This window comes from Macaca fascicularis, chromosome 8, assembly GCF_037993035.2.
Source record: "Macaca fascicularis isolate 582-1 chromosome 8, T2T-MFA8v1.1".
Classification (NCBI taxonomy): Eukaryota; Metazoa; Chordata; class Mammalia; order Primates; family Cercopithecidae; genus Macaca; species Macaca fascicularis.
In genome coordinates this window covers 90,600,650-90,616,987 of record NC_088382.1, presented here as the reverse complement: position 1 = coordinate 90,616,987, position 16,338 = coordinate 90,600,650, and the positions used below count along the sequence as shown (strand labels likewise).

The 16,338-nt window shown below is 39.2% G+C and overlaps 1 protein-coding gene and 1 pseudogene across 3 annotated transcripts in view; one reads left to right on the top strand and one right to left on the bottom strand.

Annotated features, from left to right (window-relative positions):
* Positions 1–16,338, top strand: part of ZNF704 (zinc finger protein 704) — a 252,153-nt gene that overhangs the window by 54,265 nt on the left and 181,550 nt on the right. For 2 of the 3 annotated variants that reach the window (XM_045398430.3, XM_065519395.2), the window contains exon 2: positions 5,000–5,241. The exons of the other annotated variant lie outside the window; for it this stretch is intronic. In XM_045398430.3, the coding sequence (XP_045254365.1) occupies positions 5,000–5,241 (242 nt within the window). The remainder of the gene's footprint in view (positions 1–4,999; positions 5,242–16,338) is intronic. 3 annotated transcript variants of the gene reach the window in all.
* Positions 12,800–14,900, bottom strand: LOC141407427 (mpv17-like protein; annotated as a pseudogene).

The window sequence follows — 16,338 nt, the reverse complement described above, 5'->3', positions numbered from 1 at the left end:
TGAGTTAGGGAGGATTCCCTCTTTTTCTATTGATTGGAATAGTTTCAGAAGGAATGGTACCAGCTCCTCTTTGTACCTCTGGTAGAATTTGGCTATGAATCCGTCTGGTCCTGGACTTACTTTGGTTGTTAGGCTATTAATTATTGCCTCAATTATTAATAACAGAGCCTGTTATTGGTCTATTCAGGGATTCAACTTCTTTCCTGTTTTAGTCTTGAGAGGGTGTATGTATTCTCTGACGGTAGTTTGTATTTCTGTGGGATCCATGGTGATATCCCCTTTATGATTTTTTATTTTGTCTATTTGATTCTTCTCTCTTTTTTTCTTTATTAGTCTTGCTAGTGGTCTATCAATTTTGTTGATCTTTTCAAAAAACCAGCTCCTGGATTCATTGATGTTTTTGAAGGGTTTTTTGTGTCTCTATCTCCTTCAGTTCTGCTCTGATCTTAGTTATTTCTTGCTTTCTGCTAGCTTTTGAATGTGTTTGCTCTTGCTTCTCTAGTTCTTTTAATTGTGATGTTAGGGTGTCAATTTTAGATCTTTCCTGCTTTCTCTTGTGGGCATTTAGTGCTATAAATTTCCCTCTACACACTGCTTTAAATGTGTCCCAGAGAATTTGGTATGTTTTGCCTTTGTTCTCATTGGTTTCAAAGAACATCTTTATTTCTGCCTTCATTTCATTATATACCCAGTAGTCATTCAGGAGCAGGTTGTTCAGTTTCCATGTAGTTGAGCAGTTTTGAGTGAGTTTCTTAATCCTGAGTTGTAATTTTATTCACTGTGGTCTGTGAGACAGTTAGTTATAATTTCTGTTCTTTTACATTTGCTGAGGAGTGCTTTACTTCCAACTATGTGGTCAATTTTGGAATAAGTGTGATGTAGTGCTGAGAAGAATGTATATTCTGTTGATTTGGGGTGGAGAGTTCTGTAGATGTCTATTAGATCTACTTGGTGCAGAGCTGAGTTCAATTCCTGGATATCCTTGCTAACTTTCTGTCTAGTTGATCTGTCTAATGATGACAGTGGGGTGTTAAAGTCTCCCATTATTATTGTGTGGGAGTCTAAGTCTCTTTGTAGTTGTCTAAGGATTTGCTTTATGAATCTGGATTCTCCTGTATTGGTTGCATATATATTTAGGATAGTTAGCTCTTCCTGTTGAATTGATCCCTTTACCATTATGTAATGGCCTCCTTTGTCTCTTTTGATCATTGTTGGTTTAAAGTCTGTTTTATCAGAGACTAGGGTTGCAACCCCTGCTTTTTTTTGTTTTCCATTTGCATGGTAGATCTTCCTCCATCCCTTTGTTTTGAGCCTATGTGTGTCTCTGTATGTGACATGAGTCTCCTGAATGAGCCTTGACTCTTTATCCAATTTGCCAGTCTGTGTCTTTTAACTGGAGCATTTAGCCTATTTACATTTAAGGCTAATATTGCTATGTGTGAATTTGATCCTGTCATTATGATGTTAGCTGGTTATTTTGCTCGTTAGTCGATGCAGTTTCTTCTTAGCATCGATGGTCTTTACAATTTGGTGTGTTTTTACAGTGGCTGGTACCGTTTATTCCTTTCCATGTTTAGTGCTTCCTTCAGGAGCTCTTGTAAGGCAGGCCTGGTAGTGACAAAATCTCTCAGCATTTGTTTGTTTGTAAAGGATTTTACTTCTCCTTCACTTATGAAGCTTAGTTTGGCTGGATATGAAATTCTGGGTTGAAAATTCTTTTCTTTAAGAATGTTGAATATTGGCCCCAGCTCTCTTCAGGCTGGTAGAGTTTCTTCCGAGAGATCCGCTGTTAGTCTGATGGGCTTCCCTTTATGGGTAACCTGACCTTTCTCTCTGGCTGCCCTTAACACATTTTCCTTCATTTCGACTTTGGTGAGTATGACAATTATGTGTCTTGGAGTTGGTCTTCTCGAGGAGTATCTTTGTGTTCTCTGTATTTCCTGAATTTGAATGTCGGCCTGCCTTGCTAGTTTGGGGTAGTTCTCCAGGATAATATCCTGCAGAGTGTTTTCTAACTTGGTTCCATTCTCCCCATCACTTTCAGGTACACCAAGCAGCCATAGATTTGGTCTTTTCACATAGTCCAAATTTCATATTTCTTGGAGGCTTCGTTCATTTCTTTTTACTCTTTTTTTTCTGAACTTCTCTTCTCGTTTCATTTCATTCATTTGATCTTCAGTCACTGATACCCTTTCTTCCACTTGATCGATTCAGCTACTGAAGCTTGTGCATGTGTGACATAGTTCTCGTGCCATGGTTTTCAGCTCCATCAGGTCATTTAAGGTCTTCTCTACACTGTTTATTCTAGTTAGCCATTCATCTAATCTTTTTCAAGGTTTTTAGCTTCTTTGCGTTGGGTTCAAACTTCCTCCTTTAGCTTGGAGAAGTTTGTTATTACCAATCGTCTGAAGCCTTCTTCTCTCAACTCGTCAAAGTCATTCTCCGTCCAGCTTTGTTCCATTGCTGGCGAGGAACTGCATTCTGTTGGAGGAGAAGAGGCACTCTGATTTTTAGAGTTTTCAGCTTTTCTGCTCCATTTCTCCCCTTCTATGTGGTTTTATCTGCCTTTGGTGTTTGATGATGGTGATGTACAGATGTGGTTTTGGTGTGGATGTCCTTTCTGTTTGTTAGTTTTCCTTCTAACAGTCAGGACCTTCAGCTGCAGGTCTGCTGGAGTTTGCTGGAGGTCCACTCTGGACCCTGTTTGCCTGGGTATCACCAGCGGAGGCTGCAGAGCAGCAAATATTGCAGAATGGCAAATGTTGCTGCCTGATCCTTCCTCTGGAAGCTTCGTCTCAGAGGGGCACCCAGCTGTAAGAGGTGTCAGTCGGCCCCTACTGGAGGTGTCTCCCAATTAAGCTTCTCGGAGGTCAGGGACCCACTTGAGGAGGAAGTCTGTCTGTTCTGAGATCTCAAACTCCATGCTGGGAGAACCACTACTCTCTTCGAAGCTGTCAGCCAGGGATGTTTAAGTCTTCAGAAGTTTCTGCTGCGTTTTGTTAAGCTATGCCCTGCCCCAAGAGGTGGAGTCTACAGAGGCAGGCAGGCCTCGTTGAGCTGCGGTGGGCTCCACCCTGTTCGAGCTTTCCGGCCACTTTGTTTACCTACTCAAGCCTCAGCAATGGTGGACCCTCCTCCCCCAGCCTCACTACCACCTTGCAGTTCAATCTCAGACTGCTGTGCTAGGAGTGAGCAAGGTTCCATGGGTTTGGGACCCTCTGAGCCAGGCGCGGGATATAGCCTCCTTGTTTGCCGTTTGCTAAGACCGTTGGAAAAGTGCAGTATTGGGTGGGATGTCCCGATTTTCCAGGTACTGTCTGTCATGGCTTCCCTTGGCTAGGAAAGGGAATTCCCTGACCCTTTGCACTTCCTGGGTGAGGCGATGCCCTGCCTTGCTCCATGGGCTGCACCCACTGTCCGACAAACTCCAGTGAGATGAACTCGGTACCTCAGTTGGAAATGCAGAAATCACCTATCTTCTGTGTCGCTCACGCTGGGAGCTGTAGACTGGAGCTGTTCCTCTTCGGCCAGTTCCTGTTCGGCCATTTTGGAACCTCCATCCTGACAAAGGGCTAATATCCAGAATCTACAAAGAACTCAAACAAATTTACAAGAAAAAAATCAAACAACCCCATCAAAAAGTGAGTGAAGGATATGAACAGACACTTCTCAAAAGAAGACATTTATGCAGCCAACAGACACATGAAAAAATGCTCATTATCACTGGCCATCAGAGAAATGCAAATCAAAACTGCAATGAAATACCATCTCATGCCAGTTAGAATGGCGATCATTAAAATGTCAGGAAACAACAGGTGCTGGAGAGGATGTGGAGAAACAGGAACACTTTTACACTGTTGGTGAGACTGTAAACTGGTTCAACCATTGTGGAAGACAGTGTGGCAATTCCTCAAGCATCTAGAACTAGAAATAGCGTTTGACCCAGCCATCCCATTACTGGGTATATAGCCAAAGGATTATAAATCATGCTGCTGTAGAGACATATTAAAGGATTATAAATCATGCTGCTATGCACATGTATGTTTATTGTGGCACTATTCACAATGGCAAAGACTTGGAACCAACCCATATGTCCTTTGGTGATAGACTGGATTAAGAAAATATGGCACATATATACTATGGAATACTATGCAACCATAAAAAAGGATGAGTTCATGTCCTTTGCAGGGACATGGATGAAGCTGGAAACCATCATTCTGAGCAAGCTATCGCAAGGACAGAAAACCAAACACTGCATGTTGTCACTCATAGGTAGGAATTGAACAAGGGAGAACACTTGGACACAGGATAGGGAACATCACACACTGGGGCCTGTCATGGGGTGGGGGGAGGGGGGAGGGATAGCATTAGGAGATATACCTAATGTAAATGATGAGTTAATGGGTGCAGCACACCAACATGGCACATGTATACCTATGTAACAATTCTGCACGTTGTGCACATGTACCCTAGAACTTAAAGTATAATTTAAAAATTTTTTTAATTAAAAAATCTTAACTGCTGGGGATGAAGGGTAAAAAAGATTTCTTCATGAACTACAGAGTGTCGTTAAGACCAGTATTATTAGCCAAAAAGAAAGTTTGATTTTATACTTTAGCTCTCTTCTATTAATCATGATAATCAGACTGAAATATTTAAGAGTTTACTTGAATTTTCTTAGTTGTGGGAGATAAAACAGTGATGTTTTATATTTTAAAAAATTAGAGGTATTATGCTTTTCAATCCTTGTTTTTATATACCTGGAAGGCATTTTTGTGTGTGTGTTTGTGATATTTCTTATTTGCATTATAGATGCATTAATTGTATATTATTTTGTGAAGTTATTTTATTTGTATGCTGCATTTTTCTCATTAAAATTATACAATATTTCAGATGAACAGGGAGGACAGTGTCTGTAATCTCTCCTCACCATCATCTGCAGGAGTCATACAAAGGTGATGTTTTATGTGAGTAAGAATTTCTGTGTTTCATTTCATAGGTGGGGAGCATTAAGCGGGAAATGACCTTCACATTTCAATCAGAGGACTTAAAACGTGACTGTAGTAAAAAAATGTCTCATCAACACGTGTTCTCCTTGGCCATGGAGGAAGATGTGAAAACAGCAGACACCAAAAAAGCCAGCCGGGTCCTTGACCATGAAAAAGAAAACACTCGCTCCATCTGTCTCCTTGAGCAGAAAAGAAAAGTTGTTTCCTCCAATATTGATGTTCCTCCAGCAAGGTAAGGGAACATTAAATCTCACATGTGTCTGCCCCAGGAAGTTGGTGGAGAGCATGCATAATCTTTGCCAGTGTACAGACTCTCTTCAGCATATAGACATACGAGAGGTTTGCTGCCAAGAATTTTTTTCTATTGCTTGTGTGAAATAGAGCAGGTGGCCCTACTCTTCAGAACTGACTTTGAGGCTTCTGTAGTTGGAACTATTGTAGCTCTAGAAAAGAATGTTTTATTCAATTTTAATAAATGAATAATAAAGAGCAAAGGAATAAATGCAAAAAAAAATAGGATGAAACGTCATAAATAGGACTGAGCATACATTAAGTAGGACTGTAGCCACTTCAAAGCAAGTATACACAGATCTTTGGTTAGAGGTTAGTAAACTGTGGCTGCAGGCCAAATTCAGCCCCTGGTCTGTTTTTCTGTGTCCTGTAACGTAAGAATGGTTTTACTTTTTTTTTTTTTTTTTTCAAATAGAGATAGGGTCTGGTTCTGTCACCCAAGCTGGAGTGCAGTGACGCAAAGGTAGCTCACTGCAGCCTTGAACTTCTGGGCTCAAGCAGTCCTCCTGCCTCAGGCTCTATCTAGAGTAGCTGGGCTGGGACTACAGGCATATGCAGCCATGCCCAGCTAATTATTTTTATTTTTTTCTAGAGATGGTATCTCACTATATTACCCAGGCAGGTCTGAAACTCCTGAGCTCAAGCGATTCTCCCACCTTAGCCTCCCAAAGTGCTGGGATTACAGGTGTGAGTTACTGTGCCTGACCTGCTTTTACATTTTTAAAGGCCTAAAAGAAATGAAGAATAGGTGACACAGACCACAGGTGGTCTGCAAAGTCTAAAATATGAAAAAGAAAAAAAAAAAAGAAAAAAAGATGGTGATACCTGGTTTATATCATGATAATCTTTGTATGACAGATCTACCTTAAAACTCAACCAAGAAGGTTTACCTGAAATATCAAAAGGACTTTTTCTTTCTAAAAACAACAAAAAAAAGAGGCCTTTGTCACATTATAATTTTATTTAAACCACACCCAATAGCACTGAACCAAAAGACAATATTTTGGCAGAATGACAGTGGCAGTGGTGGCGCATACATATTAGGCCTTTTACTTTCTTGCGTATCATTTGTCTCACCTAGAAAACAAGCTCCACGTCGGCAGGGATTTTAGATTACTCTGTTCATGCTTTATCCCTAGCCCTGGAACAGTGTTAATTATGTTCTGGGGACTCATGAATATTTGTCAGATGAAAAAAAGAAAGGAGATGCTGTAGCACAAGAGATTGCTTATTTATAATATATGTGCCACATTTCCAAAAATGTGTTGCCAAAAATCATTTATAATGAAACTTACAGCTTATAGCAATTGTTTGAAAAGTGCTGCATTTGTCCAAGTGGTTTCTAACAGCTAACCTGGGAAACAGTACCTTTGGAAGAGGAATGAATGTGCCTTTCCTGCCTGTTCACTTTTTGTAATTAGAGTTTCATTTCTTTCTATATTAAATCAAAAGTATCTTCTCTAGAAAATTATTATTTTCTCCTGTTGCCAGATTTGTGAGACTTTCTAAAATTATAGGCCTCTTAGTTTTCCTTAACCTTTAATTGAAAATGTTCACATATTCATTACTTCTGTTTAACTACTTGGAATTACTTGCTTTTCTAATTTTTTTTCATATAAATACATGTTAAATTATTTAGGATTATTTCCTGCTACTATGGCATGGTTGTGAAACATTTTATCATACCCTGACCCTCATAGGCATCTCAATTTGTATTTGTTTGGTTATCTCACAGGAAAATGACATGTTAACAATTTGAAATGTGAAGAGCTGTGCTTTTATTTTCTTCCTACCCCTGTAGGGCAAAAGTTAGACTTCCAGTGTCAGTTTAGTACCAACTTGCAATTCTATAGGACTTATTCTACATAAAATTTCCATTAGAACGTTGTGTATGTTAAAATATCTGGAATTAATCATTTTAAATTGCCATAGGTTGTTTTAAGTATACCTGTATTCTTTAATTCCACCTCACTTGGAGCACTTGCTGGGGAAAATAATGCAAAGAGGAAAAAGAAAGATGTTTTCTGCCTTCTCTGACTCTGGTATGTGGGATATTTTTCACCTTTTCAAGTTCACTGAATGTACTTAAAAGTACATGAGCCCATGCCAGCGTTATTATGAGGTTCTTAAACAGTGTGGGAAAGTTAATTAGGTTTTAAATCCATTAATGCACAGCAAAAATCCCCCAATGACAAGATATAATTTAGATGTATTGATCTATTATGGGAAATACTACTTAAGGCTTCATTGTTTGGGGTGTCTACTGATATACTTGTTTTCATTGCTGTAGTAAGAATTTAATCATCATAAATACAGTGTGCTGGCAGTTGGTGAGATAAGTTGCTTTAAAAAAATGATGATGAAGGAATCAAGCATTGTGGATTATAATAATCAAACTCTCAAACTCTATTTCCATTTACTGTTATCAAGTTTAATAAATGTCAGACTTCCCACTGTCATCTATCAATATTTTGTTTTAAAGAAACTTCTTTACCTGATACAGTAGGAAGATATAGGATTTTCCTTTTGTTTACTAAGAAGAAATGTATCTGTTGACAGGCATAAATAGTGAACTTTGAGTAAATCTACAGTATAGTGAAATTTATCAATACAAGGAAATCTATATACAATTAGCCCTGTGTATCCATGGGTTCTGCACCTGTGGATTCAACAAACCACTGATCGAAAATATCTGGAAAAAAAATTGTCTATACCAAACATGTACAGACATTATTTTCTTGTCTTTATTTCCTAAACAATACAGTATAACAACTATTTACATAGTATTTACATTGTATTAGGTATTATAAGTAATCCAGAGCTGCTTTAAAGTATACCAGAGGATGTGCTAGGTTATATTTAAATACTACAGCATTTTATATAAGAGACTCGAGCATCTGCTGATTTTGTATCCATAGGGAGTCCTGGAACCAGCCCCCCATAGGTACTGAGGAATATCTGTATCCATATGTTATAAAATACATAATTAATGTTTAAATATATATATATGATATTTTGGCCAAAAAGCAAGATAATCATTTTAGGCCCATAGAGTGCAGAGTTCTTCAATCATTTAAAATCAGTTCGTTGTAACGTTTCTCACTTTATCTTTTGCTTATTCTCATTAAAGCTAAGATTTTTGTTGAACTTTACTTTCTCTGGTTTGTAAAATGAAACTCAAAGTTTATTTTCTGTGGTTTACATAATAAAAGCAACACACGTATTTCAATTGCTTATTTCATGTAACTAGAGAGATCTGGGAACCCCTTCCCACCTTACTCTCTATACCTCACCGTAGTTTCACATCACTAATATCATCTCCTGCCTCATTCAACAGATATTTCTTGAGTACCTGCTACGAACCCAGTACTCAGTAAAAATAATGATTGAGACAGGTGCCAACCCTCCTGGAGGTTACGGTGGGATAAGAGGGACAGACACATATGTAGCTAATTTCAAATAACAGTTCCTAATTTGCTCCCTTCCCATTAGGACTGGGGATAAATCTGTAATTAAAGGACAATCTTTTAGTTTTAAGAATGTTATTAATTTGACACATCTATTTAAAAGCCCAATTTTTTATTGATATATATTTCAAGATGGGGATGATTGAAATAGAGAAGGAAGAAGTCAGTATCAATAGAAACTCCCTGTTTACCCAATATTTGAGAACCAATTTTAAAGTTGCTAGTTTAAAAAATGTTTAAATTTAAGTAAGTTATTAATCCAGATGTGTTAGGCTGGGTGTTTAGAGAAGCAAATGCCAAGACAGGATTAATCATGCAAATGTTTTAGTAAGAGAGACACCTGAGGGAGAAATGGGGCAGGAGAGACATGCATTGTCAGTTAAGGTGCTTGTCTGAGCGCAGTGATGGGGAGAGGGCAAGAAAGTTGGAGGGAAGTGTCCTAGGTAGCCGGGCAAGGCCCTCAGGAGTCCTGCATTGGTAACCCTGATGTACTGTGTCATTTGCTGGGAGCAGTATGTGGGAGCTGTGGCTTTGGCACAAATGCAGCAGATGGTTTCAGCGGCCAGCAACTGGGCCCTTCCTTGGTCGGTTAGCTCCCTGTTATTGGAGATCTGTGAGGTGCGTTCTCATGGCTGCCTTCCTCCCACCCCTCAATATTGTACTTCATATATTAAAAGTGCCCTAGGCTGTGCAGGCTTGAGACAGGGGCAATCTCCCTGCCGTCGGCAGCCCTGAGTTATCAGTGCAGACTACCTGGAATCTTCATTGTTTAAGAGGGCCCTAAGCTTCCTGTGAAAAATGGCAACTGATTGTTTGGCCCTAGGATCCTAGAATTAATTCTTTAATTAATTAATTGAGTCATGAGAGGAAATAATACAAACTACCCCTCTTTCTGAGTTTCCTGGGGTTGGTAGAAACAAATCTTTACTATAGGAGAGTCTGCTTACCCCTGGGATATTGCGTGATTGATTTCAAGGAAGAAACACTACTTTCTTTTTTAAGGGTGATTTGGAGTAAGTGCATTATAGAGTTGGGTACTCAAAGTATTCTTCAAATTATTCAACTTTCCTCAGGAGAGATAACTACACAGAAAGAGAGGGCAAGAGTGTGTGAGAGTACATGAGCAAGCACTGTTTCTCTTTAGAGTTAAAGATTTATCATTAACAGAAAGCAAATTTATTCCTAGCTTTTAGGATCATTGGGGAGCACAGTAATTGGGTTGGGGGTAACAAATACTAAAAGTGTCGATGCTAATTGTTGGGACAACAATCACTCAAGGGCTGATCTCTCTCTGAGAGAGATGAAAATACTAGTTTCATTGACCCCTATGGAAAGTTGAGGAAAATAGGCTTCAAGAGTTTAAGGACAAGAAAAGAGAGCATGTTTGAAAGGTTCATCCATGTGTCAGTACTTCATTTGTTTGCCAAAATATTTTATTCCATAGATGAGTGAATAAACAAAATGTGGTGTATCTATGGAATAAAATTGACAAATGTCCATTATCATTAGATTTCATAACTTCCATTTTACAAATCAGTAAACAGATCCAGAAAGTTAAGTGACTCACCCAGAAACACATATTTAACCAATGACAGAACTAAGACTGGGATAGGTTTCTGATCTCAAGTGAATTTTTGTTCCTTGTCATCACCATTTGTGTTTATTGGAGACCATTAACTTATTGTCATTTACAAATGTAATGCTCAAAATATGTTGATAATTCAAGTATTACTTGTTGTCCAGCCTCTAAAATAATTCAACAGTTAAGCAAGCATTATTAGATAACCTAGATCATTAGAGTCTGACATTTATTATTCTGTTTTTGCCAGACATCATGATTTTGAAGGTACTGATGCTTAAATTGGTTGGATTTCACCCAAACAGCAATTACAATTTGATTATGCAAAGCAGTACCTGTCTTCTAATTATAACTAAAGCTAGAGAAATCTATTAGCAAACCAGTTACAACAAAGAAAAAAGGAAAATTTGGCCAAAAATATTCTTAGACCTAACAGCAGTTTATTAGAATACTACAGATTGTTACTTTGCGGTTGGAAGAAAACAAACCATATGGTACTATTTGTTTTTCAGGGTTTTAAAATATAGTGATGTCATATTTATCACTTGCTAGATAAAATGAAATCATCTTCTCCTTATAGCATGCCATTCTGGGAATCATATAGTTTAAAAGAACTTCAGAAACACATTGACCTTTGAGTTCAAAGTTAGGAAATGATCTGAGCTACAAGCAAAATCCTATAAATACGGTGGGAAACTGTGAACTAATTTGGCTCCCATTTTCAATGGTAGTGTCTCCTTTCTTTTATGTACTTTAGACAGTTTATTGAAAAGTCTCCTATGTCAAATTTGTAATTAAGTGAGATAAGACAAAAATGGTATCTTTTATTTTTGAATCTCTAGAAGCCTAGCAGTTCCTGGAACAAATGTTTAATGTTTAAATGTGTTAAAAACTTTTCAGGTCACAAACTCTGTAACCAGTATGAGACTACTTTTGAAAAAAAGAAAAAAGATCACTTTAACATTTTAAAATATTTCTTTTTAAAAAATAGAGCATTGAAATTTTAGAACATTTCTTTTTAAAAAAGTATATTTTGAGGGAAGTATAAATGTACTCACTCATGTTAGAGAAATACTGGTACTGTATAATTGGTGGGCTCCCCTTAAGAACTGAAACAGTCCATGGCCGGGCATGGTGGCTCACTCCTGTAATCCCAGCACTTTGGGAGGCCAAGGCTGGTGGATCACTAGGTCAGGTGATCAAGACCATCCTGGCTAACATGGTGAAACCCGGTCTCTACTAAAAATACAAAAAATTAGCCGGGCGTGGTTGCAGGCTTCTATAGTCCCAGCTACTCAGGATGCTGAGGCAGGAGAATGCCATGAACCCAGGAGGCGGAGCTTGCAGTGAGCTGAGATTGTGCCCCTGCACTTCAGCCTGAGCAACAGAGCTAGACTCTGTCTCAAAAAAAAAAAAAAAAACCAACAACAACAACTGAGGCAATCCCCATAAAGTAGCTGTAAAGAGCGTCTTTTCCAAGAAACCTTTATCCATTCCCATCCCTTCGCATCATTTCAGTAATTCAAGGCAGCAAATAACTGTTGTCTCTGGTTTCTTTCTACAGTCTATTTGCTACACATTTGCCAAAATGATCTTTCTAAAACTCAAGTATAATCATGGGGATAGGGGGATGCAGACAGGGAAATGGTAGGAACCAATATAATTGACATTATGACTTAATGCAACACATTGTGCCATCAGTACACAATCAAGCCCTATCTTGCTGAGAATTTAGATTCTCACATCAACACACAAATCAAGTACAGACAAAATTGTTCTTTACAATGTCTTCTGTCACCTGTAAGAACAGAACTCAGTTTGAAAGACTTGGGATCTGAAACCACTTGAAAAAGAAGCAATTCTGTCTCTCTTCTTACTCTGGGGCAAAATTTCATTGAATGGAATAGTAGGTTTTTGTTTGTTGTTTTTAAAAATAGCCCTCTCTTCCTGCCAAGTGCCTGTAGATGAATTTCTTTAATCTAAATGCACATATGCTGCCACTTCACTCTCTTAATGTTCTATAAAAATGTGAAAGAAGGTAGTAAGGTAAGACAAGAACTTTTCTAAACCAGCAATTCTCTTTCTTGTACTAACACTAATAACGTTGATGTTATCTCAGTGTTCTTAATTATAGCTTAGTCAAGCTTGTTTTATAACACAAATTTGGCCCATGTAGTATATATGTGTGTGTGTGTGTTGTTGTTGTTGTTGTTTTTGCCACTATTATTTATATCAACCAAAAAATTAGAGAAGTAATATTTCAGACTAGAACAGGAAAAAATATCTGAATACAATTCAAAAATAATCATAATTTTTTTAAGTGGGTTTATAAATAGCAGTAATTCCTCAAAATGAAATGCATAATTAGCACATCAAGTATTTTGTCTACAGGCAATTCTGTGCATTTTAGGTCAAATATGTGGTCCCTTTAAGAGAATCCTTGAGTTCTCATTTCTCCGGGGACCCTTCTATGGCACTGGTCCACTTTGTACGTAAAATGGTGAAAGCTGACTTCAATGTGCCGTCACCACTCTGCTGGGAAAAACAGACAAAGATGGCCCAGAGAAAACCACAGACTCCAGTGTAAGCTGTTCTCCATTGAACAGGAACAAGGCTGAAGTTGGTCAGCGGTACAAAGGGCCAGTACACCAGTCCGCTCAGATAGGTATTCCAGAATTTCTGTTTCAGGTCCAAAAATATGTCATCCTTTTCCTGGAGAATGCTCATACCGGTGTAGAAGGCCTAGATCGCGATGGGCGCACCGACCACCTGGTCGCAGATCAACTTGGCCAGCACCGCGCGTGGCGCGCTGCCCGGGAGTGCGCGCTCCAGCAGGCCCAGCCACACGTAGTTGAAGTTGGTGTGGAAAGTCACCACCAACGTGGCCACACGCCGCATCTGGCGCCAGTCGGCCTCGCCGCCCTGCAGTCGCTGCTGCAGCCGCTGCTGCAGCGTGTCCCCGGCCGAGAGGAGCGAGCCGTAGAGCAGCACGTTGGTGGGCCATGGGTGGCGCCGGGCCGCGCGCGACAACGCAGGCCACCAGCCCGCCATGTCCGCGCTGTGGGCGCCCGCGAGCAGGAGCCGGCGTGGTAGGCAGCTTCCTGCCCCGCGTCCGAGCCTCCTGGGCCTCCAGCAGCCCCTGAGCCGGCGCCGCCCGTACCTGCACCTGCCTCCTCCAGACGCTCCGGAGCGGTGTGTGTGTGTGTGTGTTTTAAAGAGAATGTTACACTCTTCTTCTTTTGGTTGGTGTTAAAAATGACATTCAAAATTCATAATTTTCTGTGTACTATAAGCTCTTTATTATAAGCACACATTAGTGTTAGATTATAATGTGCCACCTGTTTAGAATGGCATTGCGAATTTAGAATTCCGATTATCAATATGAATTTTTAAAATAATAATTTATGTCACTTTGCCATTAATGAAGGATATGCTCTCTGGATCAACAAAGCTTGGGTATTTGCAAGTATCACTTCCAAAGAGTCCTTAGATAATTCGTAAATGTCCTTCTGTGTAAATCATCGTTGGCAGCAAAATGGAGAAAAGTTAAAACTGAAACTTCAGGTGGACGAGTAGCACTGTCGTACAAGGTGGACCATTGGCTTTGTTGCACAGATTGGATATATGAGAATGTTCCAAAGTGTTTAGGAGTACCATTATACCACTTTTGTGATGCTCATGCCATAGGTTGCCTCTGCAGAATAGGTTTACATTTAGATGTGATGCAACATATTTTTTTCCTCCTTATATCTGCTCAAAATGTAAATAATCAAGAAATAGAAATAATGAGATTCTTCCTCCTACTCTTATCTCCCCTTGTCAGTATGGATTCTGTACTCTGCTTTTATTATATAGAAAGGCAAGTAATAAACAAGATATTGGTCGTTTGTTTATCTAAAAAGAACGTTCAAGCAGCACTGTCTAATAGAAATTTAATGTGAACTATATCTATAATATAAAAAAATTTGTAATAGCTACATTGAAAATAGGAAAAAAAGATAGTGATTGTGGTATTTTGAGCTCCATAGAGACAGTACCAGGGCAAATGAGAGCCAGGTGGGCACTGGGTGACTCTTGCCTTGCTGAGGAAAAATAACTTAACATGAGCAAAGGAGATCCTAAGAAGCCTAGAGGCAAAATCCTAAGAAGCCAAGAGGCAAAAAGTCATCATATGCATTCTTTGTGCAAACTTGTTGGGAGGAGAACAGGAAGCAGCACCCAGATGCTTCCATCAACTTCTCAGAGTTTTCTAAGAATTTCTCAGAGACACGCACCCAAGAAACCTCTTTTGACCTTTCTTCTGTTCTGTTCTGAGTTTCACCCTAAAATCAAAGGAGAACATCCTGGCCTATCCATTGATGATGTTGAGAAGAAACTGGGAGAGATGTGGTAAGACACTGCTGCATACGACAAACAGCCTTAAGAAAAGACGACTGCGAAGCTGCCGGAAAAATACCGAAAGAATATTGCTGCATTTTGAACTGAAAGGAAAGCCTGATACTTTCAAAAAAGGGAGTCATCAAGGCCAAAAAAAAAAAAAAAAAAAAAAGGAAAGAAAAGAAAGAGGAGGAAGATAAAGAGGAGGAGGAAGATGAATAAGACAATGATGATGCAATTGGTTCTATTGCAGTTTTTTTTTTTTCCTTGTCTATAAAGCAGCAGTCCCCGGCCTTTTTGGCACCAGGGACCAGTTTCATGGCAGACAGTTTTTCCATGGTGGTGGGGTATGGTTTCGGGATGATTCAAGTGCATTACATTTATCATTAGACTATTATAAGGAGTGTGCAAACTAGATCCCTCACATGCGCAGTTCACGATAGGGTTCACGTGCCTGTGAGAATCTAATGCTACCACTGATCTGACAGGAGGCGGAGCTCAGGTGGTAATGCTTACTTGCCCGCTGCAGCTCACCTTCTGCTTTGCAGCCCAGTTCCTAACAGGCCAGAGACTCTTGGGTTGGGGGTGACTGAGGACCCCTGCTATAGAGCATTAACCCCCTTGCACACAACTCACTCCTTTTAAAGAAGAAAATTGAAATATAAGGCTGTGTAAGATTTGTTTTTAAACTGTACAGTGCCTTTTTTTGTACAGTTAACACACTACCACATATGTCTTTAGATAGCCCTGTCCTGGTGATATTTTCGATAGGCGCTGTACCGTGCCTGGTACAGTATGGGGGTTGTAAATTGGCGTGGAAATTTAAAACAGGTTCTTTTTGGTGCACAGCACAAATGAGTTATATATGGGGATGGTAGTTATTTCATCTTCAGTTATCTCTGATGCAGTTTATATGAAATAGTTGTTCTGTTAACTGAATACCACTCTAGTCGCAAAAAAAAAAAAAAAGGTATAGCTGTTTTGTTGACATTCTGAATGCTTCTAAGTAAATACAATTTTTATTAAAAAATAGGAAAAAGGAACAGGCAAAATAATTTTAATAACTCATTATTTAACCCAGTATATCTTAAATATCATTATTTGAACACGTATCAATATAAGAAGTCATTAATAAGACACCTTCCATTCTTTTTTTTTTTTTTTGCATGTGAAATCTTAGAAATCTGCTATATATTTTATAGCACATCTCAGTTTGGACTAGGCACATTTCAAGTGATCTATAGCCACATGTGGCTAGTGATGACTGTATTGAACAGTGCAGCTTTAGAATAAAGCATAAGTTAATTTTGCATTTCAGTCCAACATCTCATTTATTCCAAAGGCAGTGGTTGGTCTCTTGCTCTCTCTCTTTTCCTACTCTAACACACAGGAAGAAAATGCCTCACTCACACTGCTAGGGGTGGAACATAGCTTTCTATGGCAGTGTTTCTTGAGGTTTGGGGTGGCGGGGAAGAGCATCCACGGTAAGGAGGGAAGCGTTTCATCAACTGTGGGCCAGGCAGTGTTTAGCTGGATTAGTTGGAACTAAACAGATTTAGTTAGAAAGCTGCAGCATGATTCCTGTATGTCCCGTAAAGGGAAATGACTCCTAGTT